General features: G+C 41.1%; 1 protein-coding gene and 1 pseudogene across 6 annotated transcripts in view; one reads left to right on the top strand and one right to left on the bottom strand.

Moving 5' to 3' along the window:
- The first annotated feature begins 441 nt into the window (after window positions 1–441).
- On the top strand, window positions 442–679 carry LOC139263652 (U2 spliceosomal RNA; annotated as a pseudogene).
- An 11,382-nt stretch (window positions 680–12,061) lies between these two features.
- LOC139262993 (uncharacterized protein KIAA0232-like) overlaps window positions 12,062–27,573 on the bottom strand; it is a 66,607-nt gene continuing 51,095 nt past the window's right edge. For 5 of the 6 annotated variants that reach the window (XM_070878420.1, XM_070878418.1, XM_070878419.1 and 2 more), the window contains 2 exons: window positions 22,491–22,570; window positions 12,062–15,064 (listed from right to left, as the gene is read on the bottom strand). In XM_070878420.1, the coding sequence (XP_070734521.1) occupies window positions 14,975–15,064; window positions 22,491–22,570 (170 nt within the window). In that variant the 3' untranslated portion in view covers window positions 12,062–14,974. Of the gene's footprint in view, window positions 15,065–22,490; window positions 22,571–27,573 lie in introns of those variants that run through there. The other variant, XM_070878423.1, reaches the window with a different exon arrangement.

Below are 27,573 nucleotides of genomic sequence, written 5' to 3'. Positions count from 1 at the left end.
TTCCCAAAGCAAGCGCTCTACTCGGAACTCGTCCACGGCAAATGAGCCAAAGGTGGGCAGAGGAAACGTTACAAGGACACTGTTATATATGTAAACTTGTATTTACTCTGTACAGCCACCAAAGGGCTCATACCCCGGAGTCCCAAGGGATCCCATAATATCTTGGGAGCACAGGTATTTAAGGAGGCCTCACAGGTCGGAGAGGCACTCTGGAGACCTGCAATAAAAGACTAAGGTCACACTTTATTTTGAGCTCAGTGTCCAGTCTGACTCTTTCTCCATACGTAACAGACACCCTTCAAAGCCTCCCTGATAAAGTGCGACATCCCCACTGACACCTGGGAGTCCCTGGCCAAAGATGGACCTAAGTGGAGGAAGTGTATCCAGGAGGGTGCTGAGCTCCTCGAGTATCATCGCCGAGAGCATGCAGAAATCAAGCGCAGGCCTTCTCGGCCTTTTGGTTAAGATCATGCGTAACTGACATGACAGGGGAGTAACCATGACCCCAACGTGGTTCTCCCTGGATCAGGAAGGTGATTCTCCTATGCTTTTTGGAAATAGGAGGTGGGTGGGGTGGCTTGACCCATCCACCTCCACGGAGGTGTGTGGGGGGCCTGACCCATCCACCTCCATGGCACGAACCTGGTATTGCAGTACTTTCAGGAACGGTGCAGTGGCTCTAGGCTTTTTGGCTAAGAGCATTGGCGCAGAGTGATCCTTGATGTGTGCAAGGTGACCTCTGGCGTTTGTGATTTGACAAAGAATTGGAAAGATTGGCAACGAATAATTAAAAAAAAAAAATGCAGAAATCAAGCGCAGGCAGCGGAAGGAGCATGCGGCAAATCAGGCTCCCTGCCCACCCTTCCCCTCAACCACTGTCTGCCCCACCTGTGACAGAAACTGTGGTTCTCGTGTTGGACTGTACAGCCACCTAAGAACTTATGCGAAGAGTGGAAGCAAGTCTTCCTCGATTCCGAGGGACTGCCTATGATGACACTTGCGAATAAGGCCTTTGCCATCCATCAGCTTATCGTGGATGATTGCATCGATATCATGGCCCTGACGGAAACTTGGCCAAGGGGTGAAGACACCTTACCTTTAAATGAAGCCTCCCCGCCAGCCCATACCTTCCACCACTTGCCCTGCCCAGACCGCTATGGTGGTGCTGTGGCTCTCATCACCTTGGTCTGTCCCTCTACTCCTCTGGCACTTTCTCCTCTTTTGAGCATCACACCATATTCCTCTCCTCACAACTCTCATTTAAATTTCTCGTTCTCTACTGCCCACACAAGTATCATAAAAATGTTATTACCGAGATGTCTTCACTGCTTTCCTTACTCAGCCTCTGCACCGAATGACTTCTCATCCTTGGTGATTTCAACCTGCATCTCAACTTATCATGCTCTCTCTCCTCCGCCTTCTATCCTCCTTTAATCTCTTCCCTCCGTGCAATCTCCCCAACCCATATTCACAGCCACCCCCATGACCTTGCCATCTCTTGTGGCCTCGCTATTCCCATTGTGTCAATCGTAGATAAGGCCATCTCTGACCACTTCCTTGTATCGTTCTCCACCCATAACCCCTTTCATCTCTCACCCTACTTCCTACAAAGCAGGGTAAAATGGTAAAAAGACAACATTTAAAGCTCTTTATCTGAATGCATGCAGTTATCATAACAAGATAGATGAGTTGACGGCACAAATAGATGTAAATGGGTATGATCTGATAGCCATTACAGAGACGTGGTTGCAAGTGACCAAGGCTGGGAATTGAATATTCAGGGGTATTTGATAATTCGAAGGATAGACAGAAAAGAAAAGGAGGTGGGGTAGCTCTGTTAATAAGGGATGAGATCAGTGCAGTAGTGAGAAATGATATTGGCTCAGAAGATCAAGATGTAGAATTAGTTTGGGTGGAGATAAGAAATAAGGGGAAGAAGTCATTGGTGGGCGTAGGCCATAGGCCCTTTGCCAGTTGCACAGAGTAAAAATCAAGAAATAATGGAGGCTTGTAAGAAATGTGCAGCAATAACCATGGTGATTTTAATCTTCATATTGATTGGACAAATCAAATTGGCAAAGGTAGCTTTGAGGAAGAGTTCATAGAGTGTATCCGGGATGGTTTCCTTGAACAGTATGCTGTGGAACTAACCTGGGAGCAGGCCATCTTAGATCTGGTAGTGTAGTGAGACAGGATTAATAAATGATCTCCTGGTAAAGAATCCTCTAGGAATGAGTGATCATAGCATGGTTGAATTTCAAATTCAGTTGGAGGGTGAAAAAGTTGGGTCTCAAACCAGTGTTCTGATCTTAAACAAAGGCGATAATAAAGGTATGAAAGCAGAGTTGGTTAAAGTGGACTGGGAAAATAGATTAAACTGTAAGATGGTTGATAAGCAGTTGCAGACATTTAAGGAGATATTTCATAACTCTCAACAAACATATACTCCTGTGAGAAGGAAAGACTTTAAGAGAAGGGAGAACCATTCGTGGCTAACTAAGGAAGTAAAGGATGGTATTAAATTGAAAACAATGGCATACAATGTAGCCAAGATAAGTGGGTGGCCAGAGGATTGGGAATTAAAAAAAAAACAACAAAGGATGACTAATAAAATAATAGAGAGAAGATGGATTATGAGAGTAAACTAGCAAGAGATATAAAAACAGATAGTAAGAGCTTCTACAGGTATATAAAAAGGAAGAGATTAGCTCAAGTAAACATTGGTCCCTTAGAGGATGAGACTGGGGAATTAATAATGGGGAACAGGGAAATGGCAGAGACTTTGAACAAATATTTTGTATTGGTCTTCACGGTACAAGACACTAAAAACATCCCAATATTAGATAATCAAGGGGCTATATGGAGGGGGTGAACTTAAAACAATCACTATCACTAAACAAAAAGTACTCAGTAAAATAATGGGACTAAAGTTGGAGAAGTCCCCAGGACCTGATGGCCTGCATCCTAGGCTCTTAAAAGAAGTGGCTGCTGAGATAGTTGATGCATTGGTTGTAATCTACCAAAATTCCCTGAATTCTGGAGAGGTCCCAGCAGATTGGAAAACCGCAAATGTAATGCCCCTATTTAAAAAAGGAGGGAGACAGAAAGCAGGAAACTATAGATCAGTTAGCCTAATATCTGTCGTTGGGAAAATGCTAGAGTCCATTATTAAGGAAACAGTAGCAGGACATTTGGAAAAGCATGATTCAATCTAACAGAGTCAGCATGGTTTTATGAAAGGGAAATCATGTTTGACAAATTTGCTGGAATTCTTTGAGGATGTAACAAGCAGGATGGATAAGGGGGAACCAATGGATGTGGTGTATTTGCATTTTCAGAAGGCATTTGATAAGGTGCCACATAAAAGGTTACTGCACAAGATAAGAGCTCACGGGGTTGGGGGTAATATATTAGCAAGGATAAAGGATTGGCTAACTAACAGGAAACAGAGTCAGGATAAATGGGTCATTCTGCGGTTGGCAAACAGTAAATAATGGGGTGCCACAGGGATCGGTGCTGGATCCTCAACTACTTACAATCTATATTAATGACTTGGATGAAGGTACCAAGTGTAATGTAACCAAGTTTGCTGATGATACAAAGATGGGTGGGAAAACAAGTTGTGAGGAGGACACAAATAATCTGCAAAGGGATATAGACAGACTAAGTGAGTGGACAAACATTTGACAGATGGAGTATAATGTTGGAAAGTGTGAGATTATCCACTTTGGCAGGAAAAATAAAAAAGCAAATTATTTAAATGGAGAGGGATTACAAAATGCTGCAGTACAGAAGGATCTGGGGATCCTTACGCATGAAACATAAAAAGTTGGAATGCAGGCACACAAGTAATCAGGAAGGATAATAGAATGTTGGCCTTTATTGCAAGGGGGATGGAGTACAAAAGCAGGGAAGACCTGCTACAACTGTACAGGGCGATGGTGATACCACACCTAGTGTACTGTGTACAGTTTTGGTCTCCTTATAGGGATATACTTGTATTGGAGGCAGTTCAGAGAAGTTTCACTAGGTTGATTCCTGAGATGAAGTGGTTGACTTATAAAGAAAGGTTGAGTAGGTTGGGCCTATACTCATTGGAGTTCAGAAGAATGAGAGATGATCTTATTGAAACATAAGATACTGAGGGGGCTCGACAAGGTAGATGCAGAGAGAATGTTTCCACTCATGGGGAAATCTAAAACTAGGGGGCATAGTTTAAGAATAATGGGTTGCCCATTTAGAACTGAGATGAGGAAGAATTTCTTCTCTCAGAGGGTCGTAAATCTGTGGAATTTTCTGCACCAGAGAGCTGTGGAGACTGGGTCACTGAATATATTTAAGGTGGAGATAGACAGATTTGAGTAATAAGGAAGTGAAGGGTTATGGGGAGCGGGCAGAGAAGTGGAGCTGAGCCCAAAATCAGATCAACCATGAACTTATTAATTGGTGGAGCAGGCACGAGGGGCCAAATGGCCTACTCCTGCTCTTATTTCTTATGTTCCTTCTGTGTCTGCCCCTTGAAAAACTCTCTCCCAGCTCTCTTACAACTGCATTTATGAAATCCCAACTGTCTAGCCTTTGGTCCTCCATTCACCACGATAATTTTGCAGCTACCGATCTGCTCAACCACACGCTCGCCAACATCTTTGATGCTCTAGTCCCTATTAAAACCGTTATTCTCTCTCACCCTGGCCATTCCCCCTGGTACATCCCTCATCTTCATTCCCTTAAGTCCAAGGGAGGTAGACTTGAATGGACTTGGTGGATTATTTTACTGGTTTAACCATTCACCGTCAGATCTGCCTGGACCACAAAGGATTATCAGGTCCTGCTCTTATCTACCAAAACTACTTACTACTCCAGGATCATTCAAACTGCTCCAGGATCATTCTGGAATACAAAGATAACCCCGGCTTCCTAAACCCCTCTCCCGAGTACTCCACCCTCAACTCCAACAAGTGCGTGGAGCTCATGGACTTCTTCATCACTAAGATTGAGACCATGCAATCTGCAGCTTCTGCCACTTCTCTTCCTTCCCCTAATCTACTGGGCCAAACTTCCTCCAAGTTTTCCCCCTGCCCTGGCCCTGAACATGCATCTTTCTCCAGTTTCTCTCTGATCTCGCTCGTGACCTCTGCATGCATCTTGTCCATGAGACCCACTTCCTTCTCCCTTGACCCTATTCCCACTAAACTGCTGACCAGGAAAAATGGTCTAACCATGACTAACAAGAGAAATTAAAGATAGTATTAGAACAAAGGAAGACACTTATAATGTTGCCAAAAAAAGCAGTAAGCCTAAGAATTGAGAGGATTTTAGAATTCAGCAAAGGAGGACCAAGAAATTGATAAAGTAAGGGAAAATAGAATATTAGAATAAACTAGCGAGATACATAAAAATAGACTGTAAAAGCTTCTATAGATATGGAAAAAGGAAAATAATAAATGAAAGTAAATGTGGGTCCCTTAAGGCTGAGACAGGAGAAATTATAATGGGGAATGATGAAATGGCAGAGAAATTAAACAAATCCTGTCTTTATGAAGATGCAAAAAACCTCCCGGAAATAGTGGAGAACCAAGGGTCGAGCGAGAATGAGGAATTGAAAGAAATTAGTCTTAGTAAAAAAAATGGTACTAGAGAAATGAATGAGACTGAAAGCCAATAAATCCTCTGGACCTGATGACATACATCCTAGGGTTTCAAAAAGGTGGCTATAGAGGTAGTGGATGCATTGGTTGCCATTTTCCAAAATTCCATCGATTCGAGAAAGGTTCCTGCAGAATGGAAGGTAGCAAATGTAACCCCGCAATTTAAAAGAGGGATAAAATGGGGAACTGCAAACCAGTTAGCCTGATATGAGTAGTAGGGTAAATGCTAGAATCTATTATTAAGGACGTGGTAACAGGGCACTTCGAAAATAATAATAGGATTGATAAAGTAAGGGAAAATAGAATGAGAGTAAACACGGATTTATGAAAGGGAAATGATGTTTGACAATTTTGAGGTTGTAACCAGCAGAATAAGGGGGAAACCAGTGGATGTGGATTAGTTGGATTTTCAGAAGGCATTCAAATAAGGTGGCACACAAGAAGTTATTAAACAAAATTAGGGCTCATGAGATTGGGGATAATATACTAGCACGGATTGAGGATTGGTTAACAGACAGAAAACAGAGTAGGAATAAACAGGTCATTTTCGGGTTAGCAGACTGTAATTTGTGGGGTACCACAATGATCAGTACATGAGCATCGGCTATTCACAATCTAGATAAATGATTTGGATGAGGGGACCAAATGTAATATATCCAAGTTTGCTGATGATACAAAGCTAATTGGGAATGTAAGTTGTGAGGAGGATGCAAAGAGACTTCAAGGGGATATAGTGAGTGGACAAGAACATGGCAAATGGAATATAATGTGAAGTTATTCACTTTGGTAGGAAGAATAGAAAAAGAGTATTTTTTTTTTAAAATCGGTGAGAGATTGGGAAATGTTGGTGTTCAGAGGGGCCTCGCTGTCATTGTACACCAATCACTGAAAGTTAACATGCAGGTACAGCAAACAATTAAGAAAGCAAATAGTATGTTGGCCTTTATTACAAGAGGATGAGAGTATAAAGATGCCTTACTGCAATTATATAGGGCCCTGGTGAGACCACATCTGGAGTATTGTGTACAGTTTTGGTCTCCTTATCTAAGGATATACTTGCCATAGAGGGAGTGCAACGAAGGATCACCAGACTGATTCCTGGGATTGGTGGGGGGGGTGGAATTATCCTCTGAGAGATTGAGTAGACTAGGCCTATATTCTCTAGAGTTGAGAAGAATGACAGGTGATCTCCTTGAAACATATACAATTCTTACAGGACTCGACACGGTAGATGCAGGGAGGATCCTGGCTGGGGAATCTAGAACCAGGGGTCGGCCATTTAGGATTGAGACGAGGAAAGATTTCTTCAAAAGGTGGTGAATCTTTGGAATTCTCTACCCCAGAGAGTTGTGGATGCTCAGCTGTTGAGTATATTAAAAACAGAAATCGCTTAAGATTTTTGAATAAAGAGAATCAAGAGATATGGGGATAGTGCAGGAAAGTGGAGTTAATCTAATTGAATGGCGGAGCAGACTCGAGGGGCTACTCCTGCTCCTAATTCTTGAGTTGTGTTCTTTTCTGGCTCCCATCTTAGCTGACATTGTTAACGGTTCTCTCTCCTCAGATACTGTCCCCCTCTTCAAATCTGCCGTTATCATCCCTCTCCTAAAAAAAAACCCTTGACCCCTCTGTCCTTGCAAACTATCATCCATCTCCAACCTCCCTTTCCTCTCCAAAGTCCTTGAATGAGTTCTCGCCTCCCAAATCCGTGCCCATCTTTTCGACAACCCCATGTTTGAATCCCTGCAATCAGGTTTCCGCCCCTATCACAGTACCCAAATGGCTTTCATCAGTCACAAATGACATCCTTTGTGACTGCGACAAAGATAAAACTATCCCTCCTTGTCCTTCTTAGCCCGTCTGGAGACTTTGACATGGTTGACCACCCCATCCTCCTCCAACGCCTCTCCACCGTCGTCCAGCTGGGTGGGACTGCACTCGCCTGGTTTCATTCTTATCTAGCTAATTGTAGTCAAAGAATCACCTGCAATGGCTTCTCTTCCCACTCCTGCATCATTATCTCTGGTGTCCCCCAAGGATCTATCCTAGGCCCTCTCCTATTTCTCATCTACATGCAAAAAGTATCAGTTTCACATGTACGCTGACGACACCCAGCTCTACCTCACCACCACTTCTCTCGACAGCGCCATAGTCTCTAAATTGTCACACTGCTTGTCTGACATCTAGTACTGGATGAGCAGAAATTTTCTCCAATTAAATAGTGGAAAGACCGAAGACATTGTCTTTGGTCCCCACCAAACTCTGTTCCTTAGCCATCTACTCCATCCTTCTCTCTAGCATCTGTCTGAGGCTGATCCAGACTGTTCATAACATCCGTCATATTTGACCCCGAAATGAGCTCCCGATTACAAATTCATGGCATAACTAAGACCACCAATTTCCACCTCCTTAACATTGTCGTCTCCATCCCTGCCTCAGCTCACCTGCTTTGTTACCTCTAGACTTGACTATTCCAACACACTTCTGGTTGGCCTCCCAGGTTCTACCCTACGTAAACTTGAGGTCATCCAAAACTCGGCTGCCTGTGTCCTAACTCGCACCAAGTCCCGTTCACCGATCACCGATCACCCTTGCGCTCGATGACCTTCATTGGCTCCTGGTTAATCGACGTCTCGATTTAAAAATTCTCATGTTTTCAAATCCCTCCATGGCCTCCCATCTCCTTATCTCTAATCTCGTGAATCCCTCCGCAATATCTGCACTCCTCTATTCTGCCCTCTTGAGCATCCCTGATTATAATCACTCAACCAATAGCGGCTGTGCCTTCTGTTGCCTTGGCCCCAAGCTCCGGATTTCCCACTCAAAAATCTCCTGCTCTCTTTCCTCCTTTAAGATTCTCTTTAAAACCACCCTCTTTCACCAAGCTTTTGATCATCTGCCCTAATTTCTCTTTATGTGGCTTTGTAAAATTTTTTGTTTTATAACAGTCCCGTGAAGCGCCTTGGACCGGTTTGCTACATTAAAGGCGCTATATAAATATAAGTTGTTGCTGAGTAAGGCTCTGTCGTCAGTTTGTGATTTCAATACTCAATTCACATGGCGTATGCATGTACGCTTTAATCTTTTTGTGATAAAATTGCAAGACAAAAAGCTGAATATATGATCGTTTTTTTGATCATCGTGAGTTTTTCTTCCTTAGTTACTGCTTATTGGTTATCTAAAGATTTTAAATTGATGACCCTTTGTCATTAAATCCCCAATCAGGGAAGAGAGCTTTTCCTTATTCACTATCAAATCTCTCCACCTTTTAAAAATTTCTTAGTACTATTTGATCGCGGAAATATTTGCAGTATCTCACTTTTCGTTTCACAACTAATAGACTTGTATTTATATAGCGCCTTTCACGACCACTGAATGTCCCAACAATGAAGTACTTTTTTTTTTGATGTGTAGTCACTGTTGTAACGTAGGAAAGGCAGCAGCCAATTTGCGCACAGCAAGTTCCCATAAACAGTAATGTGATAATGACCAGATAAACTGTTTTTGTTAGATTGATTGAGGGATAAATATTGGCCAGGTCATCGGGGATAACTCCCCTGCTCTTCTTCGAAATAGTGTCATGGGATCTTTTACGTCCACCCTCGCCTCGTTTTAACATCTCATCCAAAAGACGGCATCTCCAACAGTGCAGCCCTCCCTCAGCCTAGATTTTTGTGCTCAAAATTCTGGAATGGACTTATCCCTTCACCCGACACATAACATTTTGTAAAATAAAACACTGTGCTTCTAAACTGCAAATTTTAATGGACATATTCCAGTCCCTGATCAAACAATTAAAATAAGAAACCGTGTGAACCGGTTTACTTAATAATTAGACCATTAAAAAAAAAGAATACGCCGATCGTTAATTAAATCAAGCATTAATTTCAATAATGCAAGAGAATGACACGCTGTAGCCTTAAAGGAACACACATCTACACTTACCAAAATGGTGTTGCACAATACGATGTTCTTGTGCTTCTGGCATACTGTTAGCAATGCAGAAAAAAAATCTTGTGACATCATGTGTCCATCACACAGATGTCACTCTTTTTACAAATGCAAAACACTTTTTTTTTTAAATGGAAAAATCATCTGATCTGGTGCCTGAATTTTACCAGCAGTTTTAAGTAGCTACAATTTAGTCCATTTAGAATACTGGTCTGAACATCACAATTGTGCCCTGCACCTGAAACTACCTGAAAGTAACGCAATGGGAGAACTGCATTTTTAAGATGTACTTTGCACAAAAACCTGATGGCCTGAAATAGTGGCATCATGGTTACTTAAAGATTTCTAATCCTTGCACTCTGCATCCTGTAGTTGGACATTCTAAATATTTAGCGAGATCGAAATTAGCAAATCCAAACTGGGTCAGTAAATATATACATTGCAACAAAGCAAGTGTGCATAAAGCTCCTTTAAGACAGGCATCAAACTGCCATTTAGAACATTAATAGGAGGAGTAGGCCAGAAGGCCCCTCTCGAGCCTGCTCCGCCATTTAATATCATGGCTGATCTGATCTGATCATGGACTCGGCTCCACTTCACTGCCCGCTCCCTATAACCCCTTATCGTTTAAGAAACTGTCTATTTCTGTCTTAAATTTATTTCATGTCCCAGCTTCCACAGCTCTGAGGCAGCGAATTCCAGATTCACAATGCTCTGAGAGAAGAAATTTCTCATTTCTGTTCTAAATGGGTGGCCCCTTATTCTAAGATCATGCCCTCAAGTTCTAGTCTCCTCCACCAGTGGAAACATGCTCTCTGCATCCACCTTGTCAAGCCCCCTCATAATCTTATACGTTTCAATAAGATAATTTCTCATTCTTCTGAATTCCAATGAGTAGATGCCCAACCTACTCAACCTTTCCTCATAAGTCAACCCACTCATCCCCAGGATCAACTTAGTGAACCTTCTCTGAACTGCCTCCACAGCAAGTATATCCTTTCGTAAATATGGAAACCAAAACTGCACGCATTATTCCAGGTGTGGCCTCACCAATACCCTATACAGCTGTAACAAAACTTCCCTGCTTTTATACTCCACCCCCTTTGCAATAAAGGCCAAGATTCCATTGGCCTTCCTGATCACTTGCTGTATCTGCATACTATCCTTTTGTGTTTCATGCACAAGTACCCCCAGGTCCCACTGTACTGCAGCACTTTACAATCTTTCTCCATTTAAATAATAACTTGCTCTTTGAATTTTTTTCTGCCGAAGTGCATGACCTCACATTTTCCAACATTATACTCCATCTGCCAAATTCTTGCCCACTCACTTAGCCAGTCTATGTCCTCCTGCAGCCTCTATGTCCTCACACATTACCCTTCCTCCCATCTTTGTATCATCAGCAAACTTGGCTATGTTACACTCAGTCCCCTCTTCCAAGTCGTTAATATAGATTGTAAATATTTGGGGTCCCAGCACTGATCCCTGCGGCACCTCACTCGTTGGATCAATTACCTTGTGATCCAAGTGCCAATTCCTGTGATGACTTGCTTTGCAATCCACTTGCCAGCCCCAACATTCTTTAATGGGTTTTCAAAGTGCCAGCAAGGTTACATTGGCTGCTTTGGCTTCCTCGGGAAATCAAGCACATGTTCATCAGCATATATGTACTGAATGCCGAGAACTGTTACTGTGTAAATTTGACAGTATGTGTATTTATCAGTGTTGTCATCAGGTCTTCAGTGCTAAGTTTTCATGCTATGTCCATTTGAACTGTGAATAACTTGTACAATTACAGATTATTTGGTTGCATTGTGTGTTTTCAGCCATATATAAAAAAAAATCTAGGCTGACACTCCAGTGCAGTGGTGAGGGAGCTGCACGGTCAGAGGTGCTGCCTTTCAGATGAGACATTAAACCAAGGTCCCGTCTGCCCTCAGGTGGACGTAAAAAATCCCATGGCACTATTTCGAAGAGCAGGGGAATTATCCCTGGTGTCCTGGCCAATATTTATCCCTCAATCAACATAACAACAAAAAAAACCCAGATTATCTGGTCATTACCACATTGCTGTTTGTGGGAGTTTGCTGTGTGCAAGTTGGCTGTCGCCTTTCCCACATTACAATAGTGACTACACTCCAAAAGTACTTCAATGGCTGTAAAGTGCTTTGAGACATTCAGTGGTCGTGGAAGGCGCTATTTAAATGCAAGTCTTTCTTTCTTTTGAAGTACTGATGGTTACAGTCTGTCACTGGTGATATGGGGGCATTGTGAAATCATTAAGGTGTACTTGCTTAAGCGTGACTTTGCTTAACCACTAACATGCTATATATGCCTAATGACATTAATTATAATGAAATTGGTCACCAATACATAGATTATATTTTTAAATGAGTGATTCAATTCAATTATTTAAATGAAATAAACAAAAACAAGATCTATTGTATGTTATTTAACACTGATTTTATTTGGTTATGCAAAAAGTTCGACAATGAAACAGTATCCAGTAAAAATGCATTTAAAATCAAAATTCCACAGAATACAATCAGCACATCCCTTATAAAGATATAAAATCAACCACAGATATTGCATGTGCATAATAACTGTGCTATTTTAATGCATAACGCATGTTTTGATTATACTCTGTGGCACTAAGTTACAAAACTAAATTCAGAAAATAACTCTTTTGGCAAACAAGTTTCTTTAGTTGGAGCATTCAAAAGCAGCTACAAATTAAGGAATTTTCTCTACGCTCTTTTATAAGTAACTGTTGTTTTATGAAGACTATTACTATATGCTTCCTTATGCTTCTCTCCTTAGCTAAGAAAATGTAGGATTCAGCTCGAGGTGGACTAAAACATTCTGCAATTGTACGGTATTTTGGGCTATATTTACCATCTATATACAACCTCGTTCTCCACAGTCCTCTCAACATCGCACGTATGCAGCATTAGTAAATACAGACTTCCTGATTTTTCTTAAAAGATAAAAAGCAAGGTCTGTTAAGATTTAATTCAATATGGATCTTGAGAAAATCTGCATCCAGGTGTCTTATAGCCAATTTAATCAGAAAATTGGTCAGTGATGAAACCCAATATAAATAGAAATGCAACTCTCTCAACTTTCACCATGTCATTTCAAAAAGTACTCGAGTACCTTGTTTACCACGTTTTATTATTGAAAACATCTGAAAATTCTTCTCTACTTAATTTTTAGCACAGCCCCAATGTGTAAATAAATAACAGCTGGAAATATTACAGTAAAATACTAGTTCTGTTAAATAGAAATTTACCTAAACCATACAGCGCAGGAAGGCCCCATGTTCAATCCTGGGGTTGCTCTGAATTACCTGACCTCAGTGAGGTGGCAGTACGGGCGCTACAATTGGACTCAGCGCCCCAGGTGTAGGAAGGGAGGAGGGGGTGGGGGGTGTTGAAAGTCAGTTCGCTATCCAGTGACAGACACTGGAAAGTGCATGTGTGTGCATGTTAGGTTAGGGCAGCATTGGATTCAGCTGCAATGTTCTCCATGGTCAAATGGCCAGCTGACACTCATCAAGACTGGCACATGAAGAGCTGCTACGTGTGTGAAGTGCAGGGGGGCTGCCAGTACTCATGGAACTGTATGCAAATGTGAATTACCACCATTAGCAGGAGAAGGAAAAGAAAATGGATCCCCCCCCTCCATAGGTTTCCTGACACATTACCAATAATTAACATGTAGCATTTATTTGCAGACTAAATACAAAGTATAAGAAAAATTTTAAAAATAAAAAGGCACTAAGAAATTGTCACTGAATATGGTTCAAGTAAACCAATGAAAAAGAGAAAAGAACTTTTATAAACTTGAACCACACAGAATTACTGGTTTACACGTGCTTGAAAATGGTCCTCAGGCATGAAGCTATAGCCTACGTTATCTTCCCTGATAGAAGACAAATAAGCACCATTATAAGTATGTTAAATAAAACAAGTATGGGCACTTGTCATTTCGAGACACACACATACACCTCACGTCAAGTTAACAAATTACAATGACCCAAGTTTTTGATTTAAATAGGAAGATATCATATAGTTGTGGGGTATGATTACTCTTGCCAAATAATTTAAGCAGTTTGTCAAGATTATGCTACAAACTTAATTGGCAACTGATGTGACTACATTGCAAAATTAGATACAATGGGTCTGGGCTTCAGGTACTCGAGTTATTAAAATACCCAACTCTTCCCCGTCATTCATTTAATGCCAATGTATCATCATCACAAAGATAGGGTGCTGAGAAACTTCTGAGTCCGATCTAGTTAGGTTCATGGCTTAATTAAGTTTAAAAAATGCTTTAAAAGTAGCTACAATAAAACTAAACAGATGCGATACTACATTATCAAGTATTTTTATCCAGTCATACAGAATGTTTGTCAGCTACTGAAACACAAATATAAAAATATATTACTCAAATGTAACCTAGATGAAAATGACAAAATATGTCATAACACACGCTTAAAAATACTAATAAAGTAAATTATTTTTGGGTTTTGCACTTTAGAGCCAGCAAATGACTAAAGGATTAAAGTAAGCATTTTATTAATTCACTATCTCTTTATTTAGTACTTTTAGAAATGTATAAAAGGATAATATACTTGTGACATTGCAACATGAAAACTTTTGCAAGTGTGAAAGATTCATAAATCATAATCACAATAAGCCAGCATAATTACAAATGTCTTTTACACAACCGAGAACACTTGTAATGCACTTAGAATCATGCGATATTCTGTGGGTTTGTTTTTAAATACATTTGAAGCATCTTGTGGTGCAACTGTTAAGTAATACTTACTAGCAGATTTATTTTCACTGCAGTTAATAATCAAATTCTTGGACTGTGGAATTATCATAAACACCCATATCATGAAGCTCAATGAATCTACTTCCCATAAATATAGCTAATAGTGCCAGTCAATTTAAACTTTTTAAAGTCCTTAAAGAGACACTAATAAATAAAATCATATTGTGTCAGAACCTCAGCTCCGAAAGGAGTTTTGTAAGAAGTTGACACAGATTTTATAAATTGTAGCACATATTCTACTGTAAAAGGGGAGAAACCTTTTTGAATAGATAAATTGTTCTGGACCCACCAACTCCAGCACAAATGCCTCAGTATGCAGCGAAGTGAGCTCTTTTTTTCATTCACCGATACATATCACACTGTTCAGAACTGCATCATTTAAAGATCTAAGAAACCATAGTAACCCAAGTACAATACAAGGAGTTTTCTCGAACCGAAAAGGCATTCACTTTATTGGATGCTGTTCTTTCTGGTGGGGAAAAGGGTAAACCAAATTGTAACTTTATACAACCAGGGTTTCTTCTATTGTAGCCCTATGTTTTACAATCCTTCACACCTTTACACATTTTTTGATCTGTTCTCGGGTCCTCTGGCCCAACATCTGTTTCATTCGGCTTTGTTAGCTGGAAGAAAATAAAAGTTAGTAAACGTTCCATAAAACAATGGTAATTCAAACAATATTAATTCCCAATTTCTCAACATTTTCATAGTATCAAAATATGGTTAAAAAAAGTACCAGTTTTAGAGGTCAAGCCCTCAAATCATAGAATCTTATAACAGGAGGCCGCCATTCATCCCAACGTGTTTGGGCCAAATCCTCAACAAACTGGCCATCTTCATGTCTCTAACTAAACAACGGGGTCATTTCACTACAGAGTGCTTAACAGGTGTGCCCAATCCTACTCTCATTCAACATCTACACATACAGAATTCCCAGCAGGAGTTACATGACAGCTTTGAAGTGAGAGACTAGTCTATACCCCAGGGACACAGACCCAATAGCAGCATCTCAATTTTCTCCCAGCTGAGATCTGCTAACAGCACTAACCAGGGAACAAGTAGGAGATTATCTGCTTGTGTTGTCAGCATGACATCATCTGATGCATTTACCAACAGAACCATCAGAGTGAGTCAATAGTATTAATCTTCAGAAAGCCTTGGAGTATAAAAAGTGCAGGGGTGAAATAAAAAAAAAAGGAAATTAGGAAAGCAAACAAAGGGCATGAAAAAATATTGGCAAGTAATATCAAGGAAAACCTAAAGATGTTTTATAAATACATAAAGAGCAAGAGGGGTTGGGGTAATATATTAGCATGGAGAGAGGATTGACTAACTTAGAGAAAACAGAGAGTCGGGATAAATGGGTAATTTTCTGGTTGGCAAACAGTAACTAGTGGGGCGCCGCAGGGATCGGTGCTGGAGCCTCAACTATTTACAATCTATATTAATGACTTGGATGAAGAGACCAAGTGCAATGTAGCCAAGTTTGCTGATGATACAGGGATGGGTGGGAAAGCAAGTTGTGAGGACACAAAAAAATCTGCAAATGGATAAAGACAAACTAAGTGAGTGGGCAAAAATTTGGCAGATGGAGTATAATGTGGGAAAATGTGAGGTTATCCACTTTGGCAGAAATAATAGAAAAGCAAATTATAATTTAAATGGAGAAAAACTGCAAAGTGCTGTCATACAGAGGGACCTGGGGGTCCTTGTGCATGAAACACAAAGTGAGTATGCAGGTACAGCAAGTAATCAGGAAGGCAAATGGAATGTTGGCCTTTATTGTAAGGGGTATTGACTATAAAAGCAGAAAAGGCCCACTACAACTATACAGGGTATTGGTGAGACCACACCTAGAATACTGCGTACAGTTTTGGTCTCCGTATTTAAGGAAGGATATACTTGCATTGGAGGCTGTTCAGAGAAGGTTCACTAGGTTGATTCCGGAGATAAGGGGGTTGACTTATGAAGATAGGTTGAGTAGGTTGGGCCTAGACTCATTGGAGTTCAGAAGAATGAGAGGTGATCTTATTGAAACATACAAGATAATGAGGGGGCTCGACAAGGTGGATGCAGAGAGGATATTTCCACTCATAGGGGAATCTAAAACTGGGGGACAGAGTCTAAGAATAAGGGCCGCCCATTTAAAACATAGATGAGGAAACATTTCTTCTCTGAGGGTTGTAAATCTATGGAATTCTCTGCCCCAGAGAGCTGTGGAGGCTGGGCCATTGAATATATTTAATGCAGAGATAGATAGATTTTTGAGCGATAAGAGAATGAAGGGTTATGGGAGCAGGCAGGGAAGTGGAGCTGAGTTCATGATCAGATCAGCTATGGTCTTATTAAATAGCGGAGCAGGCTCAAGGGGCCAAATGTTCTACTCCTGCTCCTATTTCTTATATTCTCATGTTTAAGATAACTAAATAAAGAGACCAAAAAGGAAACCAGTGTGTTGAAGTAGAAGAGGTGGGCACAGTTCTTAAATATTTTATGTCTGTCTTCACAAAAGAGATTGATGATGCAGACACTGTAGTTGAAGAGGAGGAGTGTGAAATATTAGATGAGATAAACATAGTATGGGGATATATTAAAGGGTTTAGCATCTTTGAAAGTAGATAGAATTGCCAAGCCCAGATGAAATGTACCCCAGCCTGTTAAGAGAAGCAAACGAGGAAATAGCGGAGGCTCTGACCATTATTTCCCAATCCTCTCTGGTTAAAGCTATGGTGCCGGAGGACTGCTAATGTTGTAAGATTGTTTATAAGGGGAGAAAGGGATAGACCGAGTAATTACAGGCCAGTCAACTAAACCTTGGTGGTGGCCACATTGTTAGAAAAATTCTGAGGGACAGTATTAATCGTTATTTAGAAAGGCATGGATTAATCAAAGACTGTAAACTCGGATTTTTTAACGGTTGTGTCTGGCTAACTTGATTGAATTTTTTGAGGAAGTAACAGGAGGGCCGATAAGGGTTGCACGTTTGATGTAGTCTACAGAGATTTTAGTAATGCATTTGACAAGGTCCCAAATGGCAGACTGTTCGGTAAAGTAAAAGTCCTTGAGATCCAAGGGAAAGTGGCATGTTGGATACAAAATTGGATCAGTGGCAGGAAGCAAAGGGTAATGGTTGATAGGTGATTTTGTGGCTGGAAGGCCATTTCCAGTTGGGTTCTGCAGGGCTCAGTAATCGGCTTCTTGCTTTTTGTGGTATACATCAATGAGTTAAGGAGATATTTCATAACTCATTGACTTCAATGTAAGGGGAAGGATTAAGAAGTTTGCAGATGATACAAAAATTGGTCGTGTGATTGAGAGTGAGAAAGATAACTGTAGATGGCAGGAAGATATCAATGGACTGGAAAAGTCGGCAGAAAAGTGACAAATGGAATTCAATCCAGAGAAGTATCAGGCAATGCATCTGTTTAAATAAAGGAGACTACAAAGGAATGAGGGCAGAGTTGGCTAAAGTAGACTGAAAAAATAAGACTAAAGTATGGGACGGTTGATGAGCAGTGGCAGACATTTAAGGAGATATTTCATAACTCGCAACAAAAATATATCCCAATGAGAAGGAAAGACTAACAGAAGGGATAACCATCCATGGCTAACTAAAAAAATAAGGGATGGTATCAAATTGAAAACAAGGGCATACAATGTGGCCAAGACTTGTGGGAGGCCAGAGGATTGGGAAATTTTTAAAAGCCAGCAAAGAAAGACTAAAAAAATGATAGAGGGGGAAGATAGATGATGAAAGTAAACTGGCACAAAATATAACAGATAATAAGAGTTTCTACAGGTACATAAAAAATAAAAGTGTTTTAAAGTAAATGTTGGTTCCCTAGAGGATGAGATTGGGGAATTAATAATGGGGAACAGGGAAATGGCAGAGACGTTGAACAAATATTTTGTATTGGTCTTCACGGTCAAAGACACTAAAAACATCTCAATCGTGGGTAATCAAGGGGCTATAGGGAGGGAGGCATTTAATACAAACACCATCACTAATGAAGCAGTACTCGTTAAAATAATGGGACCAAAGGCGGACGTCCCCTGGACCTGATGGCTTACATCCTAGGGTCTTAATAGACTCTACCTTCCCCGATTGGATGATTCTCGACGGTCAAGAAGTGGCTGCAGAGATAGTGGATGCATTGGTTGTAATCTACCAAAATTCCCTGGATTCTGGGACGGACCCAGCGGATTGGAAAACCGCAAATGTAATGCCCCTATTTAAAAAAGGAGGCAGACAAAAGCAGGAAACTATAGACCAGTTAACCTAACATCTGTGTTGGGAAAATGCTGGAGTCCATTATTAAGGAAGCAGTAGCGGGACATTTAGAAAAGCATGATTCAATCAAGCAGAGTCAGCATGGTTTTATGAAAGACAAATCATGTTTGACAAATTTGCTGCGAGTTCTTTGAGGATGTAATGAGCATGGTGGATAAGGGGGAACCAATGGATGTGGTGTATTTGGATTTCCAGAAGGCATTCGATAAGGTGCCACATAAGAGGTTACTGCACAAGATAAAAGTTCACGGAGTTGGGGGTAATATATTAGCATGGATAGAGGATTGGCTAACTAAGAGAAAACAGAGAGTCAGGATAAAAGTGTCATTTTCCGGTTGGCAAACAGAGGGGTGCCGCAGGGATCGGTGCTGGGTCCTGAACTATTTACAATCTATATTAATGACTTGGATGAAGGGACAGAGTGTAATGTAGCCAAGTTTGCTGATGAGACAAAGATGGGTGGGAAAGCAAATTGCGAGGATGACATAAAAAAAAATCTACAAAGGGATATAGACAGGCTAAGTGAGATGAGAGGGTTGACTTGAGGATAGGTTGGGCCTATACACATTGGAGTCCAGAAGAATGAGAGGTGACCTTATTAAAACATGTAAGATAATGGAGGGGGCTCGACAAGGTGGATGTAGAGAGGATATTGCCACTCATAGGGGAAACTAAAACTAGCGGACATAGTCTGAGAATAAGGGCCGCCCATTTAAAACTGAGATGAGGAGGAATTTCTTCTCAGTAAATCTGTGGAATTCTCTGCCCCAGAGAACTGTGGAGGTTGGATCATTGAATATATTTAAGACGGAGATAGACAGATTTTTGAGCGATAAGGGAGTAAAGGGTTATGGGGAGCGGGCAGTGAAGTGGAGCTGAGTCCATGATCAGATCTGCCATGAACTTATTGAATGGCAGGGCTCGACAGGCCAAATGGCCTACTCCTGCTCCTATTTCTTATGTTTCTTATTTGGGGACAGCTAACAAGATGAGGGAATACACAATAAATGTAGTGTAGAAGAACAGAGGGACCTTGTAGTGCATGCTCACAGATCCCTGAATAATAGATAAACAAGAGGCTATAGGGAGGGAGGAACTTAAAACAATCACTATTACCAAAGAAAATGTACTCAGTAAAATAATGGGACTAAAGGTGGGTAAGTCCCCTGGACCTGATGGTCTGGATCATAGGGTTTTAAAATAAATAGCTAGAGAGATAGTGGATGTATTGGTTGCAATCTACCAAAGTTCCCTGGATTCTGGAGATGATCCAGTGGATTGGAAAACCTCAAATGTAACACCCCTATTTAAAAAAAGGAGGCAGACAGAAAGCAGGAAACTATAGACCAGTTAGCCTAACACCTGTTGTTGGTAAAATGCTAGAATCCGTTATTAAGGAAACAGTAGCAGGACATTTGGAAAAGCATAATAGAGTCAAGCAGAGTCAGCATGGTTTTATGAAAGGGAAATCATGTTTGAGGATGTAAAGAGCAAGGTGGATAAGGGGGAACCAGTGCAGGTGGTGTATTTGGATTTCCACAAGGCATTCGATAAGGTGCCACATAAAAGATTACTGCACAAGGTAAGAGCTCAAGGGGTTGGTGGTTATATATTAGCATGGGCAACGGATGGCTAACAGAAAACAGAGAGCCGGGCTAATATGGGTCATTTTCCGGTTGGCAAACGGTAACTAGTGGTGTGCCACAGGGATCAGTGCTGGGGCCTCAACTATTTAGAATCTATATTAATGGCTTGGATGAAGGGACCGAGTGTAATGTAGCCAAGTTTGCTGATGATACAAAGATGAGTGGGAAAGCAAGTTGCGAGGAGGACACAAAACATCTGCAAAGGGATATAGACAGGCTAAGTGAGTGGGCAAAAATTTGGCAGATGGGAATATAAAGTGGCAAAATGTGAGGTTATCCATTTTGGCAGGAAAAATAAAAAAGCTAATTATTTAAATGGAGAGAAACTACAAAATGCTGTTCAGAGGGACCTGGGGGTCCTCATGCATGAAACACAAAAAGTTGGTATGCAGGTACAGCAAGTAATCAAGAAGGCAAATGGAATGTTGGCCGTTATTGCAAAGGGGGATGGAGTATAAAAGCAGGAAAGTCTTGCTACAACTGTACAGGGTCTTGGTGAGGTCACACCTAGAGTACTGCGTACAGTTTTGGTCTCCTTATTTAAGGAAGGACATGCTTGCATTGGAGGCAGTTTAGAGAAGTTTCACTAGGTTGATTGCAGAGATGCGGGGGTTGACTTATGAAGACCGGATGAGCAGGTTGGGCCTATACTCATTGGAGTTTAGAAGAATGAGCGGTGATCTTATTGAAACATATAAGGTACTGAGGGGGCTCAACAAGATAGATGCAGAGAGGATGTTTCCACTCGTGGAGGAATCCAGAACTAGGGGGTATAGTTTAAGAATAAGGGGTCGCCTGTTTAGAACTGAGATGAGGAGGAATTTAATCTCTCAAAGAGTTGTACGTCTGTGAAATTCTGTGCCCCAGAAAGCTGTGGAGGCGCGGTCATTGAACACATTTAAGGTGGAGATAGACAGATTTCTGATCGATAAGGGAGTGAAGGGTTATGGGGAGTGGGCAGGGAAGTGGAGCTGAGCCCAAGATGAGATCAGCCATGAGCTTATTAAATGGCGGAGCAGGCTCGAGGGGCCTAATGGCCTACTCCTGCTCCAAATTCTCATGTTCTTATGTTATGTTCTTACGTGAGGTAGCAGGACTGATGTACAAGGTGGCTAAGCATACGGGATACTTTTCTTTATTAGCCGGGGCATAGAATAAGAGCAGGGAGGTTATGCTCGAATTGTATAAAACACTAGTTAGGCCTCAGCTAGAGTACTGCATCCAGTTCTGGTCACCACATTACAGGAACAATGTAATTGCTGGAGACTGCAGGTAGACTGGAGAAGGTACAGAGGGGATTTAGGAGGATGTTGTCAGGAATGGAGAATTTTAGCTATGAGGAAAAATTGGATAGACTGGGGTGGTTTGCTTTGGAACAGAGGAGACTGCGGGGTGACTTAATGGAGTTGTATAAAATTATGAGGGATTTAGATAGAGTGGATAGGAAGAACTTATTTCCTTAACTGGGTCAATAACTGGGGGGGGTGGCACAGATTTAAAGTAGTTGGTAGAAGGATTAGAAGGGAGTTGGGGAGAGCATTTTTCACCCAGAGGGTGGTAGGGGTCTGGAACTCACTGCCTGAAAGGGTGGTAGAGGCAGAAATCCTCATAGCATTTAAAACATACTTGGATATGCACCTGAAGTGCCGTAACAGATAAAGAGCTGGAAAGTGGAATTAGGCTGGATAGCTCTTTTTCGACCAGCACAGACATAATGGCCTCACTTTGTGCCATAAATTTCTATGATTCGATGAATAGGTATTTTTATTAAGCTTTCTTTTTAATCATCCTAGACAATGACTGATTATTAAACACCACGTCAAACAGTTGGAGTATACATTTCAGAGATTCATAGGTATACTTAAATAACTAAGTGTCTAACACTTCACCCAATTCCCCATATTTTGTTGTTGCTCGGTATGTCATTGTTTATTTTAATGCCTTATCCATGTGATTGGTTTCAAAGCTAATGTCTCCTTAAAATGCATTTTTGCATTTTTAAAAGTGTTGAATAAAATGTTAAAACAAATCTGATCTATAATCCAAGCTAGGGTATCTACATTTTAGGCACAGGATCACAGAGACAATATTTTCAAAAGCCTTCAGACTTACCATTCGTTCTACCTCAGGTGGAGAGGAGTTGGGATCTACGGAGGTTACTGTAATACTGTAATTTCTGTAGCATAAGCAATCTACATTGAAGAAAAACATTTCAGTTTAAAAATACTGTATTCTCTTCCCTCTTTGCCCCACCCTCCAACTTTCTCCTCCTGAAGGTGCTGACTTTTGCTGCAATGCAGTCTCACGGGTACGAGAACTGTCCAGTTAAAACCTCTGGTATCTCATTTAAGTAGCTATTTTTCTGGCATGAACCTAGACAGTGAGTGCCAGCAGACTAAATATTGACAGCATTGCAGTTGAGCCTGAACCACATCTGTACTCACTTACTTTCTAGCAGGGGGTCAGAAGCAATTTTGGATAATTTTTCTCCAATCAGGAGTAGCATCCCAACTTCTTCCCTGCTGAGCTCAGCTAATTCAGCACAAACTGGGGATTGAATCAGAGACCCGGTCTGTATAACATAGCACCACACCACTCAGTGTATCATTCACTAAGTCAATGGAGGAAACTATGGACTACAAAGTAATGAATAAAACATGAAGCTAATAACTGTCAGCTTGGCTCAGTTGGTAGCATTCTGTGTTGTGAGTTAGACAGTGTGGGTTCAAGCCTCATCCCAGTACCTGACCTTAAAATCCAGACGGATATTTCAGTGTAGTACTGAGGAAGTGCTGCGTTGGCTGAGGTGTTATTTTTTGACTGATGCATTAAGCAGTGGCCCCATCTTGGATACAAATGATCCCGTGACACTATTCAAAGAACAGTAGGGAGTTCTCCCAGGGACTTGGGCCATTTTTTTCTTGCGACCAATACCTTCACGAATAGATTCACCTCATTATTCATCTCATCTGCTGGTCTTTGCTTTATACAAATTGGCTACCATGTTTGTCTACACTTAATGGGGCTGAAATTCCAGCCTCAACGGGTCCATTCGAAGTGCGGACGGACCCAGCGAGGCCTCGCAAAAGTATTTTTTCCAGGATGCGATGCACAAGCGACAAAAACTGGCTTTTCCCGATCAGTCAAGATTTCTCTTGACAGATCATCCGCATCCCCACAGTAAGGACATTCGCACGGGTGAGATTGGGTTATTTGCCCATCTTATGTCCTTCAAACTCTTATGCCTGGTGAAAGCAGGCGCATAGCCTACTTTTACCAGCATAAGAGTTTTAAAACATAAAAATGTGTTAAATTTAATTTTTGTATGTTAAAACAGTGTCTATTATGGTAAGTTTATTTTAAACCATATTAAAACAAAAAAAATAATTTCATAAATATATTTTTTCTCTAAAACATTTAATTAATTTTAATTTCAATTAATTTTAAATATGCGAGGTGTTTTATTTATTTATTTAGTTATTTAGTTGTGTTTGGGTGTTATGGGTTTTTCTCATCGATAGCAATGGGAACTCGCACAAACGGAGCTCCAATTATCAATGAGAATACTGCATCGTGATTGATTGTCCAGGTCCATGTGACTCCAGCTTGGACTCATGTACCTTGAAGACAGGTCCCCATGCGATGCGCAGCAAATGAAGGCCTCCGACCGGGATCCTACGTTTCTCCGGGACCAACAGGTAGATTTGTAGATTTTTTTCGGGTCGGAGGCATTCAGACGAAGGAAGCCTCCGATCGGAATTTTAGCCCCAACAGTGACTACACTTCAAAAGTAATTCACTGGGTGTGAAGTGCTTTGAAATGTAACAAGGTGCTAGATAAATGCAAGTTCTCTCTTTCAACTGAGGCTCTGGGCACCTCTTGCATGAAACACCTGTGTATTTTGAGCTTAGATCTAACAACGCTAATGTGGCCAATTCACTACTATATTGTTCCTCCTTTCAAGAGAATTCTATTCCCAATCACCTGTAGGTGTTAGTTAATCTCACCCACAATGGATGACAGTTCAGTTCAGGGAGTGAATAAAACCATCTGTGATTTGGTGTATTCAATCAGCAATGATGCAATGTGTTTCATGGTTCCCCTGCATACTGTCTGGAGGAATAATGCCAAATGTTCCTGCATTTCCTCTTCCCAGAGACAGTCTGATCATCTCAGAGGAAATGTCCCCCATAAAATGGGTATGCAGACAAAATCTGTGCAGATATATTGTTCAAGTGGAGCTGCTGTGAATACAAAAATGGCTTTGGTTAGAAATACAATCCTGGGTTATGAATTGGGAGTTCTACCAGTACCATTATTCATGAAGGAGCACAGTCTGAAAGGAAGTTTGTCCTTCAGTGTTACTGCTCTGCTGGAACTTCTGAGCTGAGTGGTCCCTACAAGGGTAGTCTAGTGTTACAAGTCCAATAGTTGTTTCCTTGAAAAGATTAGATACAATCTGTACTTGATTTGCATGGAATTTGACACTAGTCAATTTAAACTCATACTAAAGCAAAATACTGTGGATGCTGGAATCTGAAACAACAGAAAATGCTGGAAATCTCAGCGGGTCAGCAACTGTGGAGAGAAACAGTTAACATTTCGGGTCTGTGACCCTTCGTCTGAACAGAAGGGTCACAGACCCGAAACATGAACTCTGTTTCTCTCCACAGATGCTGTCTGACCTGCTGAGATTTCTAGCATTTTCGGTATTTAATCCAATTTAGACATGTTTTGCTGCTGGCATTCTTAAGTGTTACTTAAGTGTAAAAAAGCTCACTGCGCTGGTCGAAATTAATGCAATTTCAGAGTCATCCAATGGCATTTATGTTGTATATATGGACTTTTCAAAAGTCATTTGAAAAAGTACTGTGTGACAGACTTATTCGGAAAAGAGAAGCCTATGGTATTAAAGGGACAGTGGTAACTTGGGCATGTAATTGGCTAAGGGATAGGCAGAGAGTAGTGGTGAACAGATAGTTTTCTCACTGGAGAGAAGTATGCAGTGGGTCCCCAAGGGTTGGTATTAGAACCATTGCTTTTCTTGTTTTGTATATATGACCTGGACTTGGATATAGGGAGTACAATTTTGAAGTTTGCAGATGATAGAAAACTTGACAAAGTAGAAAATAGTGAGCAGGATAGTAGCAGACTTCAGGAGGACATAAACAGACTGGTGAAATAGGCACACATAATAGATGCAATTTAATGCGGATAACTGAAGTGATGCACTTTAGGAGGAACAACATGGAGAGATAGTATAATCTAAACAGTATTATTTTGAATGGGGTGCAAGAGCAGAGGGACCTGGGGGTGCATACTCACAAATCTTTGAATTTAGCAGGGCAAGTTGCTAAGATAGTTAAGAAAATGTATGGGATACTTGGTTTTGTAAATAGGGACATCGAATACAAAAAGAAAATGATTCTAAATCTTTACAAATCTTCACTGGTTAGGCCTCTGCTGGAGAATTGTGTACAATTCTGGGCACCACACTTTAGAAAGGATATCATGGCCTTGATGAGGATACGGAGGAGATTTACCAGGATAATACCAGGGATTTTTATGTTAATATGGATTTGTTAAGGGAAGGTTGTGTCTGACTAACTTGATTTAAATTTTTGAGGGGGTAACAAGGAGGATCAATGAGGATAGTGTGTTTGATGTAGTGTATATGGATTTTAGCAAGGCTTTTGATAAGGTCCCACGTGGCAGATTGGTCACTAAAGTAAAAGCTCATTGGATCCAAAGGAAAGTTGCAAGTCGGATCCAAATTTGGCTCAGAGGCAAGAAGCAAAGGGTAATGGTTGATGGGTGTTTGTGTGACTGGGATGCTGTTTTCAGTGGCAGGGCTCAGTACTAGGTCCCTTGCTTCTTGTGGTACGTATCAATGATTTAGGCTTGAATGTAGGGGGTATGATTAGGAAATTTGCAGATGATACCAAAATCGGCTGTGTGGTTGATAATGAATTAGAAGGCGGTAGACTGCAAGAAGATATCAACCAACTGGTCATGTGGGCAGAACAGTGGCAAATGGAATTCAATCCAGAGAAGTGAAGTAATACATTTGGGGAGGGCTAACAAGACAAGGGAATACACATTAAATGGTACGACACTGAAAAGTGTAGAGGTTCACAGGGACCTTGGAGTGCAGATCCACAGATCCCTGAAGGTAGCAGGCCAGGTAGATAAGGTATTTAAAAAGGCATATGGAATACTTGCCTTTATTAGCTGAGGCATGGAAGCATAGGGACGTTCTGCTTGAACTGTATAAAACACTAGTTAAGACACAGCTAAGACACAGCTAGAGTACTGCATGCAATTCTGGTCACCACATTACAGGAAAGATGTGATTGCACTGGAGAGGGTGCGAGAATGTTGCCTGGACTGGAGAATTTTAGCTGTAAGAAAAGATTGGATAGGCTGGGTTTGTTTTCTTTGGAACAGAGGAGGCTGAGGGGATTGGGTGTATAAAATTATGAGGGGTCTAGATGGAGTGGATAGGAAGGACCTATTTTCCTTAGCAGAGGGGTCAACAATCAGGGGGCATAGATTTAAAGTAATTGGTAAGAGGTTTAGAGGGGATTTGAGAGGAAATTTCTTCACCCAGAGGTTGGGGTCTGGAACTCACTGCCTGAAAGGGTGGTAGAGGCAGAAATCCTCACCCGATGTGCCGTAACCTACAAGGCTACGGACCAAGAGCTGGAAAGTGGGATTAGGCTGGATAGCTTTGTCGTCCGGCGCGGACATGATGGGCCGAAATGGCTTCCTTCTGTGCTGTAAATTTCTATGATTCTATTCTATGTGAAGAGATTGGAGAAGCTGGGATTGTTCTGCTTAGAACAGAGAAGGTTAAGGGGAGACTTAATACAGGTATTAAAAATTATGAAGGATTTTGTTAGAGCAAGTAGGGAGAAACTGTTTCATCTGGCAAGTGAGTCGGCAACCAGTGGTCACAGATTTAAAATAACTGGCAAAAGAACTAGGAGAACTTCCCCCAACCACCCAAAGGGTTGTTAAGATCTGGAATGCACTACCTGAAAAGGGTGGTGGAATCAGATTCCATAGGAACTTTCAAAAGGCAATTGGAGATGTACTTGAACAGGACTAATTTACATGTTTATCGGGAAAAAAGCTTGGGTGCGGCACTAAATTGGACAGCTCTTTCAAAGAGTCAGCACAGACACTTCAGGTC

The sequence above is a fragment of the Pristiophorus japonicus genome, chromosome 4 (assembly GCF_044704955.1).
Source record: "Pristiophorus japonicus isolate sPriJap1 chromosome 4, sPriJap1.hap1, whole genome shotgun sequence".
Classification (NCBI taxonomy): Eukaryota; Metazoa; Chordata; class Chondrichthyes; family Pristiophoridae; genus Pristiophorus; species Pristiophorus japonicus.
The sequence above is the reverse complement of the archived record's forward strand: the minus strand, read 5'-3'. Positions and strand labels throughout refer to the sequence as shown.